Genomic DNA, 15,748 nt, shown 5'->3' with positions numbered 1-15,748 from the left:
GGAGGAATGAAAGGTTTCTTACCATTTGGTGGTCCTATGTCTCCACCTGCTGGTGAATCTGAATGATCTGTTTCTACTTCCCAGTCAATGTTCGATGGCGACAACTCAATGTTGGCGTCGACTCCGACAGGCAAAGAAACTGACTCAGGGTCTTCATGAACATGCAGCAGCTGGCATTCAGGCTGTCTGTTTGTGGCCTCTGCATGGTTTTCCTTGTTTCTTTCATCAGGAAGGGCAGAAAGCAATATCTCTGCGGCTTCGCTCCCCAGAGGCGCATTCTCTGGAGTCCCAGCTTCCTCTGTGGTTTCGACACCAGGAGTAGGTTCCGTGAGACAGGACAAATCAAATGGAGGTGTGTAAGGTGCAAGCCCTTGCTTCAGGGCATCTTCTTCCAAGGGAGGGTCACCGCCATAGACAAAGTGTTCAGGCTCTTTCATTAAATCTTCATCAATATTTTGGCCCATGACTTCATACTCAAAATCACCCCACGAGGCTTCAGAGGAACAGATATCTTGCTTCCCTGCCTCCCCATCAAATTGCATTTCAGGATTTCCTTCTGATAATGTCAGTTTACTCACATCATCTATTGTTCCCGTGGATGTGTTGAGACCTGAGGCATCGCTGAAACTGTGGTCAAAGGCAGCTTCGCCGACATCCAGACAAGTGTCCGAGGCTAGCAAAGTATCAGGAACTGTGGCAGGATTCTCAGTGGCAAAAGCTTGCTCACGGTCCGACGGGCCCCCTGCATCGGTCTGACTCTCAGGAGAAAAGTCTTCTGATATCCAAGAGCTGTTGCTATCCACAGTTGGCTCTGGGTGAGTTACACAAATATCAGTTCCCACGTTTTCAATCATTGGGATTGTTCTGTCAGTGGGTTCCAAAATTGGTGCTGTGTCTGGGTTGGCTCCCTTTTCTGACGCTTTTAAACTTGTAATGTTTTCACCGTTTATTTCGGAAGGTTCAGGAGAACCTTTGTGAGAGGCAGGTTGAGATGAGTCATTTGTGTTTGCCTGCTCGCTGATCCGAGGCAGCGGAATTGCGTTTTCAGAAGATAGTTCTGAAGTACATGGGACAAATTCCTGCGCCAGCTCCTGACTGGGTTCTTCATCTCTCGCTGGCTCGGTGGGATATAACTCACCGGATTCCCCTTCAGGTCCCATCCCAGCACTGATGTGCTGCTTAGTCTCTGGCTTTGCTTCATAATCATGACATACATCAGGGCTGTTGGAAGCCTGGGAATTGCTGTCATGGTCACAGTGAGTCAGTATATCAGGATTCTCACCATCTGTCTTCACACCAAAGGGTTGTTTCACATCCATCCACAAGTCGGGTGAAGCTGAGGCCAGTTGCCCACCCTCTTGGAAGTTGCCGTGTAAAATATCTGGAACAAACGCACCTTGGGGGCCCTCACTAGGGGTAGAGTCGTCCCATTCAGAGCCTGACTTCTTTATCAACTGGGTGGAAGAATTGACCGCAGCGAAATCTTCAGAGGCAATGCTTGAATCTGTCATTTCACTGGGGTGTGATGTTTCTTCTTCCCACCAATTTGTTTCTTGACACTCAGGAGTTGATACATTAGATATAATGCATCCATCTTCATCTGTGTGAGTAAATGCTGGGTCTGGCTGATTCCAGACAGACAGCACTGTATTCTGACACTGCTCTTGGGTAGATATTTCAGAGGTGAGTTTGTCACTGGCAGAAGACATGGTTTGTTCTCTGGAATCCTTGTCTTTAATTTGGTCCAGTAGTACAAGCTGGCTAAGCTGACCAGCTTCTGGGTCTGGCTGCCTTGGTTGAATGTTCCAAAGTTGCTCGTGGGCATTCTCCCCATTATTATCCAGAAAGCGTGACTCATGTTTATCACTGAAAGGATTGGTACAGTGCGTTTCCAGGGATTCAGTATCACCCGGAATGGGTACTCCCCAGGGACCCGCGTTTTGGCGTGGTGAGGAATTCATCTCTAGCACAGCACTTGAGTTAGATAATTCCCCTTCAAATGCCCTCTCAGTTGGTCGCCCTTCCTGTAGGGAGGCGTTCCACCACTCCGTGCTCTCATCTGAGAAGCCAGCCATTTCCAAATTAGAATAATTTTCATTCTTTAGTTCAGCTTTGGGAGATATTTGCCATATGACATCTCCCGTCCTCCCTGTTTCTGGAGAAGACCTCGTCTCCTTCTCCACTGCTGTAACCTGTACTTCAGTCTCCTTTAGTGGCAAGAAATTCCAACGATCAGGGCTGCTTTGTTGATTGTCACAGAATGGGTTTGACTCATTCTCTGCTGGTTCTGGACTGCCTATATAGGCAGAACATTCCTCAGACTTGGGATCAGCTGTGGCCAAGGACTTATTAGATTCATTCAATGAATCCCAAGCTCTGAGTTCACTCTGAGCAATCTGGCAAGTGGCTGAATGGATCTCTTTCTCCACTGACTCTTCATCGCCTACACTATCATCATCAGAACCTGAGCTTGTTGAAGTGAACTTGGCATCCTCTTGCTGCACAGTTTCAGGAATATCACATTCACTTTTTCCCTGATGGCTAACCGCTAGATTTCTTTCCTGATATACATCTAAATATTCAGAATATTTGCCTGTTTCAGGGCTAGACAAAGAGGAAAAGGAATCACCATCTACTGAGTCATTCCAAATCTCTAAATATTTAGGAACATTGTGATCTAAGCTCTTTTCAAACTTGTCCATTCTGTTTTTCTCCAAACCCTTCATTTCGGTAATTACTTCTACTTGACCATCAGTAGTAATTAGTTCAGATTCTTGGTAATTCTGTGTATTCCAATCATCTTGGTTTTCCTTCTGATGCCCAGTATTGGGTCCTTGGTCCCAGGAAGGCAATGCAGACGAAGAGTCATTTAGGTCAGGACTGGATGCACTTGAATGTGTATACTCACTAGAAATACTGTCTCTGTCATCATTTCCTGATAAATTGGCTCCTGGAGGGCTGTTCTCAGTATTCTTAACTTCGAGATTCTTAGTTATCTCAGAACTTGTGCAGCTGACCTGCACATCACTGTCTTTAGGGCCATCCCAAACATCAAGTCCTTGGGGACATCCATAAGGTAGGTCTTGGTTCATTCTCTCCGGCTCCAGAATGTTACATTCTTCAGCTTCCTCCACATCCACTGCAGGTAGATATATACTTATTGTGGAATTCAGCCTACCTGAAATTTCAGTAGTTTCACCTGAATTTCTGTGACTCATGAGGTGCTCTTCGCAGGTCTCTTTTGCCTGCAGGTGATCTATGGACACCTCTGTTTGCACATCACAGGGGTCTGGAGTGTAAGACCCCTTCTCATGCTCTAATACCTCCTGGGGTTCCTCAGTTTGAGGACTGGAAGTGACCGAAAGAGAGCTGATTTTGCTTGATTCATTGGAGATTTCTGGATGATCAGATGCAGCTGGGGAAGGGCACTCCTGGCCACCTTGCCGTTTTCCAGAAGCCCCTGAGGTTCCATCCATCGGCTCCTCCTCACTGGGGCACTCCCTATCGGTGGCTCCATGGGATTCCTTCTCACTTTCCTTTTGTCCATAACTGGGACCCCTCCAGGGATCTGAGCATGCAAAATGCCCTGAATTCTCAGGCGTGGTCACCAAATACGCCATATCACTGGGTGGGGTTCTCCTGCATGTGTCCTGCTTGTCAGGATCAAGTGTTTCTGACTCACTGGCTCCAGAGGCTTCCAGCATGTCTGGGATGTGACTGTCCTGAATTTTTTCTAATGAGCTGGAAGTTTCAGGGGGTGATTTGCTTTGTTCTGGATCTGTAACATACGATGGGCCAGGTAACATTAATGATGACACGGCGTTCTCTCTCATAACGGAATCCCAAATACTATCCGCGATCAGCTGCCCGCTTTTCTCATTCAGCATGTGATAATCGTTGGGAGCAGCGTCCAAGCTGTGCTCAGAAGAGGCAGGGAGTTCCCAATCTGTCTGATTTGCTTCCTGATACTCCACGGTCCAGGGTTCTACCTGCCTCACTGCGAATCGGGTTTCGGGTTCAGAAGCTTCCGCCGGGTACCCCTGTGCCTGGCCTTCACCGGTGATGGCCATAGCCGCACTGCAGTCATCCCAGTCCAAGTCGTTGTCCATATCCGAGATGGTCGCAGTAGACTGCGTGTCCTCCAGAATCACTCTGTTCCACAAGTCGAGACTGTCGGGGGCCGCCTGGCAGGAGTTAGCGCTGCTGTGCAGAAGCGTGAGCTGTCGGTTTGTCTCATTGTACAGCTGCATCATGCTGGGGTCATCGTAGCTGGACTGGCTGCTTTCCCCAATGTCATCCTCCACGGAGGTGTTCTGATCATCTGTGGGCTCTGCCTGGAGTAAATCTTTATCTGGGATGTGAGTGGCATTTATTTCAGAGCTACCATCTGCGTGAGGTGAAGCCCACATTTTCAGGTTCCCAGGACCCGAACTAATTCTATCTCTAGGTGGCTGCTCTGGGGACTGAGGAGGCATGTCAGCGTCCCCTGAGGTACAGTTAGCATCTTGTGACTCGAAACCTGCCTCTTTAGCCAATGGCTTGTCTTTGGTTTCTTTTTCGTCTCCGGCAAAGGTTGGTGAAGTATAAGAGTCAGAAGTGGAGTAGTTGGTATCTAAGGGGGATGGCACCGAATCTTCCCCTATGTTGGAGGCACTGTAATCGGAACATTTATAGGATAAGAAGGAATCTTCCCAAGGTGCTAGGACATCTGACCCTCCTTTCTTGTTACCCTCCTCAAAAAGGTTCCAGGAGTCTACATTTTTGTACACCTTCCCCCTAATTTTTGGATCCACGAAACCATTCTGATCATCCTTGACTGGCTTAGAACTATTCCATGCATGATCCAGATCAGATCTGGGATTTCCAGATACAAGAATATCGTCCCCGGAGTCATGGTTCTTCTTGCCCCAGATTTCTGGAACTGCTTCACTATTTGCGTCGCTGTGCGAAATGTCTATGAGGTCTTCTGAAGGGAAAGAAAACCCGCTTTTTGCCATGGCCCACTCGTTTGGGTCCCTCACAGAAGGTGTCTCACCACTCATCGGGTGCAGATTCCAGGTATTTTTCAAAGCTTCGGTGTCATCTTCTTTAGCAAATGCTCTCCAGGCTGGGAATGACGCTGCAGCAGCTGGTTCCCCGTCATCTGTGGGATTTCCCCATGGCTCAGGCATGGCTGTGGGTGAGCGATCAGAACGCCACAAAGCAGCAAAGTCTTCTATCAGGTGGTTTGTTCCCTGAGGAAAAGCATTCGGCAAATGCGAGTTTTCAGGGGACATATCCTGAAACTGCAAGTTTTTCTCATTTTGGTCTTGAATATTATTGCTGCCCAGCCCAGGCTGACCAAATTCTGACTCCCAGGGACTTGACTTTGGGAAGTTTAGAGTCTTGGGTTGAAATATAGAATCTGAGGCTCTCCTATCAACTGGGCTTGGCTTATGATCTTTCCATGACTCGGGGCTCTGGAAGACAGATTCCTGTTCACTGGAACTCCATGCATCTGCAGTGTTTCTAGAGTCAATTTCCAAACCACCCCACCAGCTGCTGCACCGTGCCTGGGTTGGAGGTGGCCCAGTGTGACCCGTGTTGACTGTTTTGGGGGTCATATCTTCTGAAGAGAGTAGAGCTGGTTCTTCAGTGGATGGTGAGCTTTCCACAAAGCTATTCATAGGTGTTGGTGGGACCCTCCTTCCAGCATTTTTCAGACTTTCTGGTGAAAGACATTCATCTTCCACAAACCCTGTCAGGCTCAAATTTCTTTCAGAATTATCAATGGGGCTTTCTTGTCTCTGGACAAACTCCTCATCAAATTCCACAAGGCTATCTTTGCCAGTCCCTGACAAAAGAGAACTGGATGAATAATTCGACACGTCCATCCCTATCCCATCAAGTCTTTTAGGCCCCGTGGCGAGCTGTCCTTCTGACGAATCGCTGTTGGGGAAGAAGTCATCTGTTGGGGAGTAGTCTGCAGAATGGGAAGATGGTTGGGACTGCCCAGAAACCATGGGTGCTGGGTCAAAGTTGAAAAGGTCAAAGGATTCACCGTGTTCTCCAGATGGGGCATGCTCCTCCGCTACTGCCCCTTCAGGGATGGGACTGTAGGAGTCAAATCCTGGGAGGAGGCTGTGGTGAGGCCCAGCACCTTCTCCCACTGGACTGTCATCACTGAGGAAAACTGAGCTCTCCTTGGATGAGCGGCTGCTCCTAATGGTGGCCAACCCGCTATCCGGGCTAACGAGGTCCACGTTGACATCCACCTGGGCCTGGTTAGAATCGCTGAGATCGGGAGGGTTTTCCATGAAATTCACGGAGCTGGGCTGTGGCTCTATGTCAGAACCATACAACTCCATAATCCCGGAGGACCCCTGGGAGAGCGGGGCGCTGCCTGCCACTGCTTCTGTGGAGGATGTCCGGCTGTTAGAGGCCATCTCTGGACACCTCCTATTGATGACTTCCTTGACCAGGAGAACCACGTGATCACAAGTCACTGAAGGGTTCTCCTGCTGATACACCAGAATCTCGTCACAGCCACATTCAAAGGGCTCCAGCTCCAGGCGAGGGTTCTGGCACTCTTCCAGTTCACAGCAAATCTGTCGGGGAGGCACAGGGATTTGTGTGAGCACTCAGGCTCTCTTAGCTCTTTGCAACCTGTCTTTAATTTTTTGTAATGTAAAATTAATCTGTGTTCATCTGTCTAGAAAGAAGACTGAGAACTGTATAACATAAAACATGGAAAGTCCCACTTAATATACCACCAATGCTTTCTTTAATCCTACCAAATTGGCTTTTTGTTGAACCCAAAATCATTTAAAACCTCTCCTCAGTGTAACTTAATACCATCTTCCAACAGGAGTAAAATTCAACTTTGCAAAAGCCAGAGATAATGCTGGTTGCTGACAAAACTAGGGGAAAAGTATTGGAATAAGGGAAAATGGGGCAGAAGGAAGGCTCTTGTTGGTAGCAGGCAGCCAGGACCTGCTTTAACCTCTGAAAGCCTCAGAAGGCAAAGGAGAAAGTAGGAAAGAGAAATCAGCTACCAGGGACAGCTTTCTCAACGGCACTCAGGCCCCAACTGTCTCTTCCTGCCCCAGGAAGCATCTACATGGGACCCAGAACAGACAAAGCTGCCTTGGAAGGCAGGGAGATGTGTGATGGTCAGTGTGAGGCCAAAACTGGGCTGTAGCTCTATGATTTTTTTAGGAAATGTTGAAGATATTTTGCACACTGGGCATTTGAAATGGCCCCGTAGGATTAGTGGAGGTAATAATAATAACAACAACAATAATAGTAACAACTACAGAGCTCACACAGATAGTAATAATAATAATTAACATTTATTGAATGCTTTCATATGCCAGACACAGTTCTAAGGGTTTTATGTGCATCATCTCCTTTAATCCTCACAATAATCCTCACAAGGTAGGAACTTTTTATCCCCATTTTTCCAGTGAGGAAATAGAGAGACAGGAAGCTTAAATAACTTGACCAACAACACACAGCTAACAAGTGATGGAGCCACATTTTGAACTCAGGCAGTCAAGCTGCAAAGGCTGACCCTTAACCAACCGTGACCACATGGCCAAAGAAGGATTCCTCTAGAACAGTCTAGACTTTGTGTTGCTCAAGATTTTAAGGAGATGTCTCTTGGGCAAATGGGTGGGGAGGGTTGGGGTGGGGGCCGAGGAGAGACATGGTGGAGTCAACTCAAGGGCTTCTAACCTCTTCATCCACTCTTCTACTTCTGTCTGTTTTAGATTAACCAATTTCTAGATTGATTTGCTACAAAAAGTGATTTGAAAAACACTGTATTGGAGGCTTAGGAGACCTAAGTCCTGTCCCTAGGAAACCAGTGATCAAAGATAAAATTCAGCTTTGAAACTCAGTGCAGAGCAAAGCACTAAAAAAGCCACAGGCTGGTGATGCAATTCACAGATGTATGTGGGTCAGAAGGGTACCAAAAGCATCTGCAGCAGGAGAAGGGGGCTCATTCATATCTGGACTTGAGAGGGCACAGAGAGGCTGGAGAGTGACTTCAGTCATATATCAAGAAATGGATCTCTTGGGGGACAGAAAGTGAGGATGTCAAAGAAGGGAGTTGAGACTTCACCTCTAGCCACCTGTGGGTAGACCAGTTGTCTAATCCATTAGTGAGGAAAGATAAGTGATGAAACTGTTCTATGTCCATGTCATCCATATTATAATGAATTACATATGTTCTCATATTAGTTAGTAAATACACCTGCTTTGGCATACCCACTGCCCTATTTTCATTAATTTTGTCTATTTCTTATATTTCCAAAGCCTTAGGTTAAAAGACTCTGTTCTCAACCTAGAAGATCTGACTGATTACCCAATCAGAATTTTAGTACCTGGAGAAAAACCTTTTTTTTTTTTTTTTTTTTTTAACATATATGAATGCTTTTTCTCAAGATATATCCAAGGTGTCAGGGTGGTTGTGGTCAAAAAACTAACTTGGATTAAAGCTTCAGATCACAGTTACTAAACACTGGACACCAAACAGATGTTTAGTCAGGGACTAAACTTTATTATCACCAGGTAGTCCTCAAGGAGAATGGTACCCAAGGGAGGACTAGCCCTTATTGGGTAAAAAAGATATGATCTTTCTCTTTATGAATTCAGCCTAGAAAAGAAACGGTTATGGGGCTCTTTTAAATGCCCCTATGTGGGGTGAAGGGAGTCAAAAGGTACAAACTTGCAGTTATAAAATAAACAAGTCATAGAGATGTCATGTACCGCATGGAGACTATAGTTAATAATACTGTACTGCAGATTTGAAAGCTGCTAAGAGACAGAGTAGTCCTCATCGCAAGAAAAAACCTGTCTTTATGTATGGTGATGGATGTTAACTGGACTTATTGTGGTGATTATTTCACAACATATACAAACATTGAATCATTATATTGTACACTCGAAATATAATGTTATCTGTCAATTATACCTCAATTTAAAAAAAAAAAGGCCAACTTTTATCTCACTGACAATTCTATTTAGATGATTTTTTGGTAATACAGCATCAAAACTAAAAACTAAAAATCTGAATTAAAGCACTGAAAACTAATTAATTAGTTAATTAATTAATATAGCATCGAAACTAAAAATCTCAATTAAAGCACTGATAAATAAATAAATAAATAAATAATTAACTAACTAACTAACAGAATGTGCAAAATACCCCCAACATTTCTTAAAACTCAAACTCTAGGACCTTATCTCTTGGACCAATTTCTTTAAGTCACCAGTCCATGGCCATCTTCCACCGCATGTTCTGAGAGCCAGCAGGAGGGGATGCAGTGAAATGTGCTGGGTCAAGGAGGTCCTTACCTGACTGCACAGCTCTAGGTTCTCAGAGTACACAGCGATCTGTCGTCTGGGCTGCTGCTCCTCCGACAGGTAGTTGGCCAAGAGGATGAGGACATCAAAACCGAACTTGTCTGAGAATGCTTTCAAATCACTGGTGATACTGCTGTGAAACGTACAGTCCTGAAACAACAGTCAATTTGATATTAATGTCAAACTGCCCAGCTCTGGGGAGTTGTGCCACAAATTTGTCCACTCTTAGGATGCATTACCACTGATACTTATTATTAGGTGCAAATGAAATAAACACTTTGCTTTGAGAAAGTTTGGAAATTTTCATGCTATGGCTTAAAATATACTTTTGCTTTTTTTGTTTTGTTTACCTAAACCAGGAAAGGAAGGCATCTTTGCTATTATTATTAAGAATAGTTTAGAGAGGAACAAATAGCTTAACATCTTTTTCCTAAAATGTTTATTCAAATACTGACTTTGTAAAACATACTTTTCCTTTTATTGTTCATAGGACATAGGAATGTCTGCTGAATATTATTATTGATACAACCCACTAGAAAAATAGGAGGAAGTTACTGTTCTTTTCTATAATTGTTTTCTAATGGTTATCATTAACTCCAAGCAGAATCCCTAAAGATGGATTTAGCTGAGTCTACTGAATGCCTTTTATTCCAGTGTAGAAGTCTAGGAGATTTGTGTTAGGGATGTGATGTCAGATCTGCTTGCTCTAAGTGGTAGCTAAGGAGGTATGAATAACTGTGGAAAAGGGACCCATTACCGCAGAGTACCCAGACCTGTGGCTCACATCATCTGTGGAAATGTTCTGGCCTTTTTGAGTTTTATTAACTACAGTGAGAACCACTTTGTCAGCATGGTTGTCTCTCTTTCTTAAAAAAAAAAAAAAAAATACAATGAAGACCGTATCTTAGCCCCTAGCATAATGCACGGCATATACTAGTTGCTCAAGAAAAGTTTGTTGAATGACTGGAGAGACATATATACAAAATCAACCTGTGCTACATAATCCTTTATCATAGTGTATATATATATATAATAGCACATGTAAATGACAATCATATAATCATCAACTGACAGTCCACTGCTCTACTCAGTGAAAATCACTGTGATGTGCATTCAAGAGATATAAAGAATTCTAATTTTTTTCTGCTTACAAAGTCATCAGAATTATGCATGCCACTGGTAAAACATTAAAGCAGTACAGAAATATGTCCCATAGGAAGTGGAAGTACCATGTACCTCCTCCTCAGATAACCATTATGAAGAACTAAACAGTGCAGTGCATACAGGTGCAGATTTTTTTCACGTCCAGATTAATGTTTGTATATGGTAGCTCTTTGACACTTGTGGATTTGATATTTGTGGCTTAGACTATTTACCAGCCACTTAAAATTGCCATAATACATGTACTCTGTAATTCTGCTGAGCCAAATCTCAAGGTCGATGAGGTTCCCGAGAGGGCACACAAGAAACCTGGCAGTTGGGCGGGCCCAGCCCATCACCAGCTTCCATGCCTCTAGGAGCCTTGTTGTCCACTCCTGAGGCCACTACTCTCATTAGGCATCTTCAGTTACAAGGTGCACATGGGAATTCACAAAGATCTCAGGATATATTGCTGATAAATACAAAGGATCTATCGCACTGACTTGGTAATGAAATTTATCATGCTCAAATACAATAGCTTTTGGAAGTATGCACACGGTCAGCTTTCATGCTTTTAATTTATTGTCCAAGTGTCATAATAATAATAATCTTTAAATAGGTACTTCAAAAAAATTAATTCACCCACAAAAGAAGTAGATATTTAGAGTGAGCTTTTTTTAAAAAAAATTGGACCTCCTATTATACACAATGTGCATTCAATAGATAAAATTATTTCAAATCATCATTGGTATTAACCATCAAGAACCTCAATGCTGAGCTTTCTGCCATTAAGAATTGTAAATGCAGATATGGTCCCAAAGGAAAACAATAATGGACAACTCCATGTACATCTTATCTCCAGTGACTGAAGGCTTTGGCTCAAGAAGACTTACAATTTTCCTTTCAAAATATTTTTTTCATTATGTACATAAACTCATCCTCCCCAACATATTTATAAACCCTTGAAAGAAGACACACCATTTCTAAGAGATATTCACATACAATAACAATTATCACGACACTCCGAGCTGGGTCACTCAAACAAGAGAAGGCTGGTTTTACTGGTACCTCAGCACAAGATTAAGATTCAGTAGAATAAGCATTATTCAAAGCCATACTTGTGGAACATTTGCTATTCAAAAATGTTGGCTGAGCTCCAACCTGTTTGGATTTGTCTGTGTTAGGGACTTCCGTGGTGGTCCAGTGGTAAAGAATCTGCCTTCCAATGCAGGGGACGCGGGTTTGATCCCTGGTTGGGGAACTAGGATGCCACATGCTGCGGGGCAACTAAGCCCATGTGCCACAACTACTGAGCCCACGTGCCACAACTACTGAGCCCGCACGCCACAACTAGAAAGAAGCCCGCACGCCGCAACGGAAGATCCCGCATACCTCAACGAAGATCCCGCATGCGGTAACAAACACACAGCGCGCAGCCAGAAAATTAAAAAATTAATTAATTAATTAATCAATTAAAATTATGGCTCTAGGATCTTGCTAAACTCAAGTCCAGCGGCACTGGCACTGTCAGGCATCTTGTTACAAATGTGGAGTCTCAGGTCACACCCCAGACCTACTGAAGCAGAATCTGCATTTCCCACAAATCCTAGGCAATTCAAATGCACATGGAAATATGAAGAGCACTGCTCTAGGGAGCCATTTTTAATTCATCTATTTTCCTATGAACCAATCCTCTGGGCTCTCTCAATGCTGTCACGGGACTTTTACCTACTCAGGCCCTTAGCTCCTTGCTCCTCACACCAGCCTCATCATAAACATGACCCTGGGGTGTGTCTTTCTAGGCCACTTTGTTAGAGGTTCTCATTTAGCAGCCCAGGATTGGGTCCAAGAATCTGTAATTTCATTATGTACCTCAAGTGATTCTTAGAATCAAGCTGCTTTGAGTAATACTTCCCCAGTTTTCCTCTGGGTGGCCCCGAATTCCACAGGATCACATGAGGTATTGATAAAACAAAGATTTATGTGAAGCATTTAGGCATATTAGAGAAATAAAATACTTACATTTTACAGTCACCCCAAAACAGACTGTCAACAACTATGTCCTATCCACCCTAATAAAATTGCCCAAACCACATTTGATCTCACTGGCTTTAGGATAATGTCAATGTTTAAAATTTTCATATTTAAAACAGAATCAAACAAGGGAATGAGTAAGATTCTTCAGGAATCCGGGAGGCAGGGTCTGTTTGTTCTACTTTTATGCCGGTGCTGTTTGCATAGGACATAATTTATTATTGTCTTCTAGCTACGCAGGGAGTCATGTGCTGTAACAGCTCTTATGTTGCTGACAAGCTAGGCTGGCCCTGAATAAATACCACTTCATCATCAACACAACCCAACTGTAGACATAGGTTGGCATTTTATTCCCCCCATCTGCCGTCTACCTGATAAATTACTGTTTTAGTTACGAGTATACAAATACTATTTGTTAATCTGCTCAAACGTCTCCAAAATGTTTTCCCTACCTTAAGTTAAAATTATATATATATCCCACTCAATTTGCCAAAGGTTTGGAAAAGAAAGGAATCCTACCTTCCTTTACCACCTAACACCACCATCCAAACTTCCACATTTGAAATATGACCCCAACCTGAGATTGCTGCATGGAATTTAGGAAGTTACTTTACTAATCATTACACCTGGGAAATGACTGGCCAAAGCCCAGACTATTCCGACACACCAGTTAGGAAGAATGGGAAAGTGCTCCCTGTCAGTCTTTTGTCACTCATGGATGCAGAGATTAGATCATTAAACATTTTTAGAGGTCACGAGTTCTTTTGCTTCAGTAATTCCTAGTTTTGAAATGAGTAGGAAGACCTGAAAATGTAGGGAGAATAAGGCTTTGTTATTTCCTGGCCAAAAGCAAGGTGTAGATCTCAAGGGCCCTAAGAAGAGGTCGATGATCATAAGGACAAAGGGCAGGAAAACAGAAATGATAGGGCTCTATTTTAACTAATATGACAACCAAGATAGCGATAGTGCCCAACAGATTTACTACATTAGTGGTTGAAAGTACTTGGACAAATGCAGTGGAAAATTCCATTCTCTCACAAAATTCTATTTTATTGATATTTCTTATTCCATTGCTCTGAAAATTTTAGTTTTTATTCTACACACTGATAGCTTTAGTGCATCACATGAAATAAAAGTGATCTAAATAATGTCTTATAAGCATCTGAGTCCTTAAATGTGTATATTCTTTGAAAGAGAAAAACCCACTCTCCTTACATTGCTCATATATTTGTATTTCTATTGTCTTCTGAATCCCTCCTGTCAGGTTTCTGCCCTCATCATTCCATTGAAACGGCTCTTCTCAAAAGTATCAATCATTTCCAGGTCACCAAGTCTCAAGATTTGGTGGGATTCCTGTTCTTACTCTAATTAACTTCTCCCAAGAATCTCAAGAGGTTGATCTTCTCTCCTTCTTGAAATATTTAACTCCTTCACTTTCCTGTCATTGCACTCTCCTTGTTTTTCTCCCAACTCACTCTAATTAACTTCTCTCAAGAATCTCAAGAGGTTGATCTTCCCTCCTTCTTGAAATATTTAACTCCTTCACTTTCCTGTCATTGCACTTTCCTTGTTTTTCTCCCAACTCACTGGCTACTCCTCAGTCACCTTTGCTAGTTCCTCTCCCTTAGTCAACCTCTAAATGTTCCTAACCCCTTTCTCTTTGTCTACACATTCTCCTTAGTGATTTCATCCAGTCACATGGCTTTCAAACTGCCTATCTGCCAGTGACAACCAAATCACCTCCACCTGAACACTAACCTTGGTTATCCATGTGATATCATCACATCAATGTCTAATAAGCATCTCAAATAAAATACAACCTACCTCCACCCCAGTTTCCTCCATAGCATCAAATGGCACCACCATCCACCCAGTTACTCAAGCCAAACATCTAGGAATTATTCTTGATTCCTTTTTCCCCCACATTCTTCACATAATCCATCAGCAAATCCTGTTAACTTTCCCTCTAAAACATATCTCAAGTCCAAACACTTCCCTCACTTCTTTCCATCTCTGTTAGTGTCGTTGCCACAGTTGCCATTATCTCTTCCCTCAACTTGGGTGATAGCCCTTCAACTGGTCTCCCTGTAGCCGCTCTTGTCTCCTCTCCCTACGATCAGTTCTCCACACGGGACCAAGAAAGAGCTTTGAAAAAATGTAACCAGAACCATGATGTTCTTCTGCTTAAAACCCACTCAAAAGTTTCTCAATGGAATAATTATTATTTACATTGCTTTATTTGTTTTAAAACAGAGAAGAGACAGGTTTAATGTCCTCGAGACTGAGTTCTTATAAATCAATGAGAAAAAGCAGACATACCAATAGAAAAAATAGTTGGTGAACGTAAAAGACAATTTACAATTGAAATACCTGAAATCATTAACAATCAAAGAAATCCTCTGATAAGAAAATGTTTCATCTTCTCTTTTCCTATAATTGATGAATATGGCTGAATGGGCATTCTCATACACTGTTAGAAATATATTCTAAAGAAATAATCATATATACACACAAAATGTTTGTGGACAAAGCTATTCACTGAATTATTACTATAATAACTAAAATTTGAAACAGTCTAAATGTCCAACAATAGAGAACTGGTTCAATAAATTATGGAACAGTAACATAAAAGAATATTATGTTGCTATTAAAAATCATGCTATCAAAGAATCCTTAAGACACAAGAAAAGATCATAGTGTAAAGTAGAAAATAACTTCTATAATCATATAAAATTAGAATGTCATTTCTATAGGTATTCAACTAATAGATATTGAAATTAACATATGATGGATATTAAGATACCTTGATATTAAAGTTGTCATAATTTAGCCAAATTGCAAATCTAAAATCTGATTGTGTCTCTCCACTATTTTAGGGCGCTCTCTCCAAGGTTCCTAGTAAAGACTTTGGAGGTTAACTCTGGCTTTGCCATTCACTAGCTGGGTGCCTTGAGTGAGTTTCTCTCATCTCTCTGAGCCTTAGAGTTCCTCATCTGTAAACCCTCACCTCATAACACTGCTGTGAGCACTAAGACCATATGTGTATCAAAAAGCAGATCCAGTGTTTGGCATATAGTAGACAATAAATGTTAAATCCCTTTCCTTTCCTGATTCTTCAACTATCAAAAGGTCGTTCTTAGGATTCATGGGAGTAATTTGATTCATAGAAAGTATTTCACAAATTCTTGGTATGGGAACTGAATATTCATATTACAATTTCTTACCT

At 42.7% G+C, this 15,748-nt stretch overlaps 1 protein-coding gene across 2 annotated transcripts in view; it reads right to left on the bottom strand.

Annotated features, from left to right (window-relative positions):
- The window catches only part of PRUNE2 (prune homolog 2 with BCH domain), a 258,015-nt gene that overhangs the window by 85,207 nt on the left and 157,060 nt on the right, over positions 1–15,748 (bottom strand). For both annotated transcript variants that reach the window (XM_068551791.1, XM_068551792.1), the window contains exons 7-8: positions 9,340–9,498; positions 23–6,587 (exon numbers count right to left, since the gene is read on the bottom strand). In XM_068551791.1, the coding sequence (XP_068407892.1) occupies positions 23–6,587; positions 9,340–9,498 (6,724 nt within the window). The remainder of the gene's footprint in view (positions 1–22; positions 6,588–9,339; positions 9,499–15,748) is intronic.

This window comes from Eschrichtius robustus, chromosome 10, assembly GCF_028021215.1.
Source record: "Eschrichtius robustus isolate mEscRob2 chromosome 10, mEscRob2.pri, whole genome shotgun sequence".
Classification (NCBI taxonomy): domain Eukaryota; kingdom Metazoa; phylum Chordata; class Mammalia; order Artiodactyla; family Eschrichtiidae; genus Eschrichtius; species Eschrichtius robustus.
This window is presented reverse-complemented; position numbering and strand designations above follow the sequence as displayed.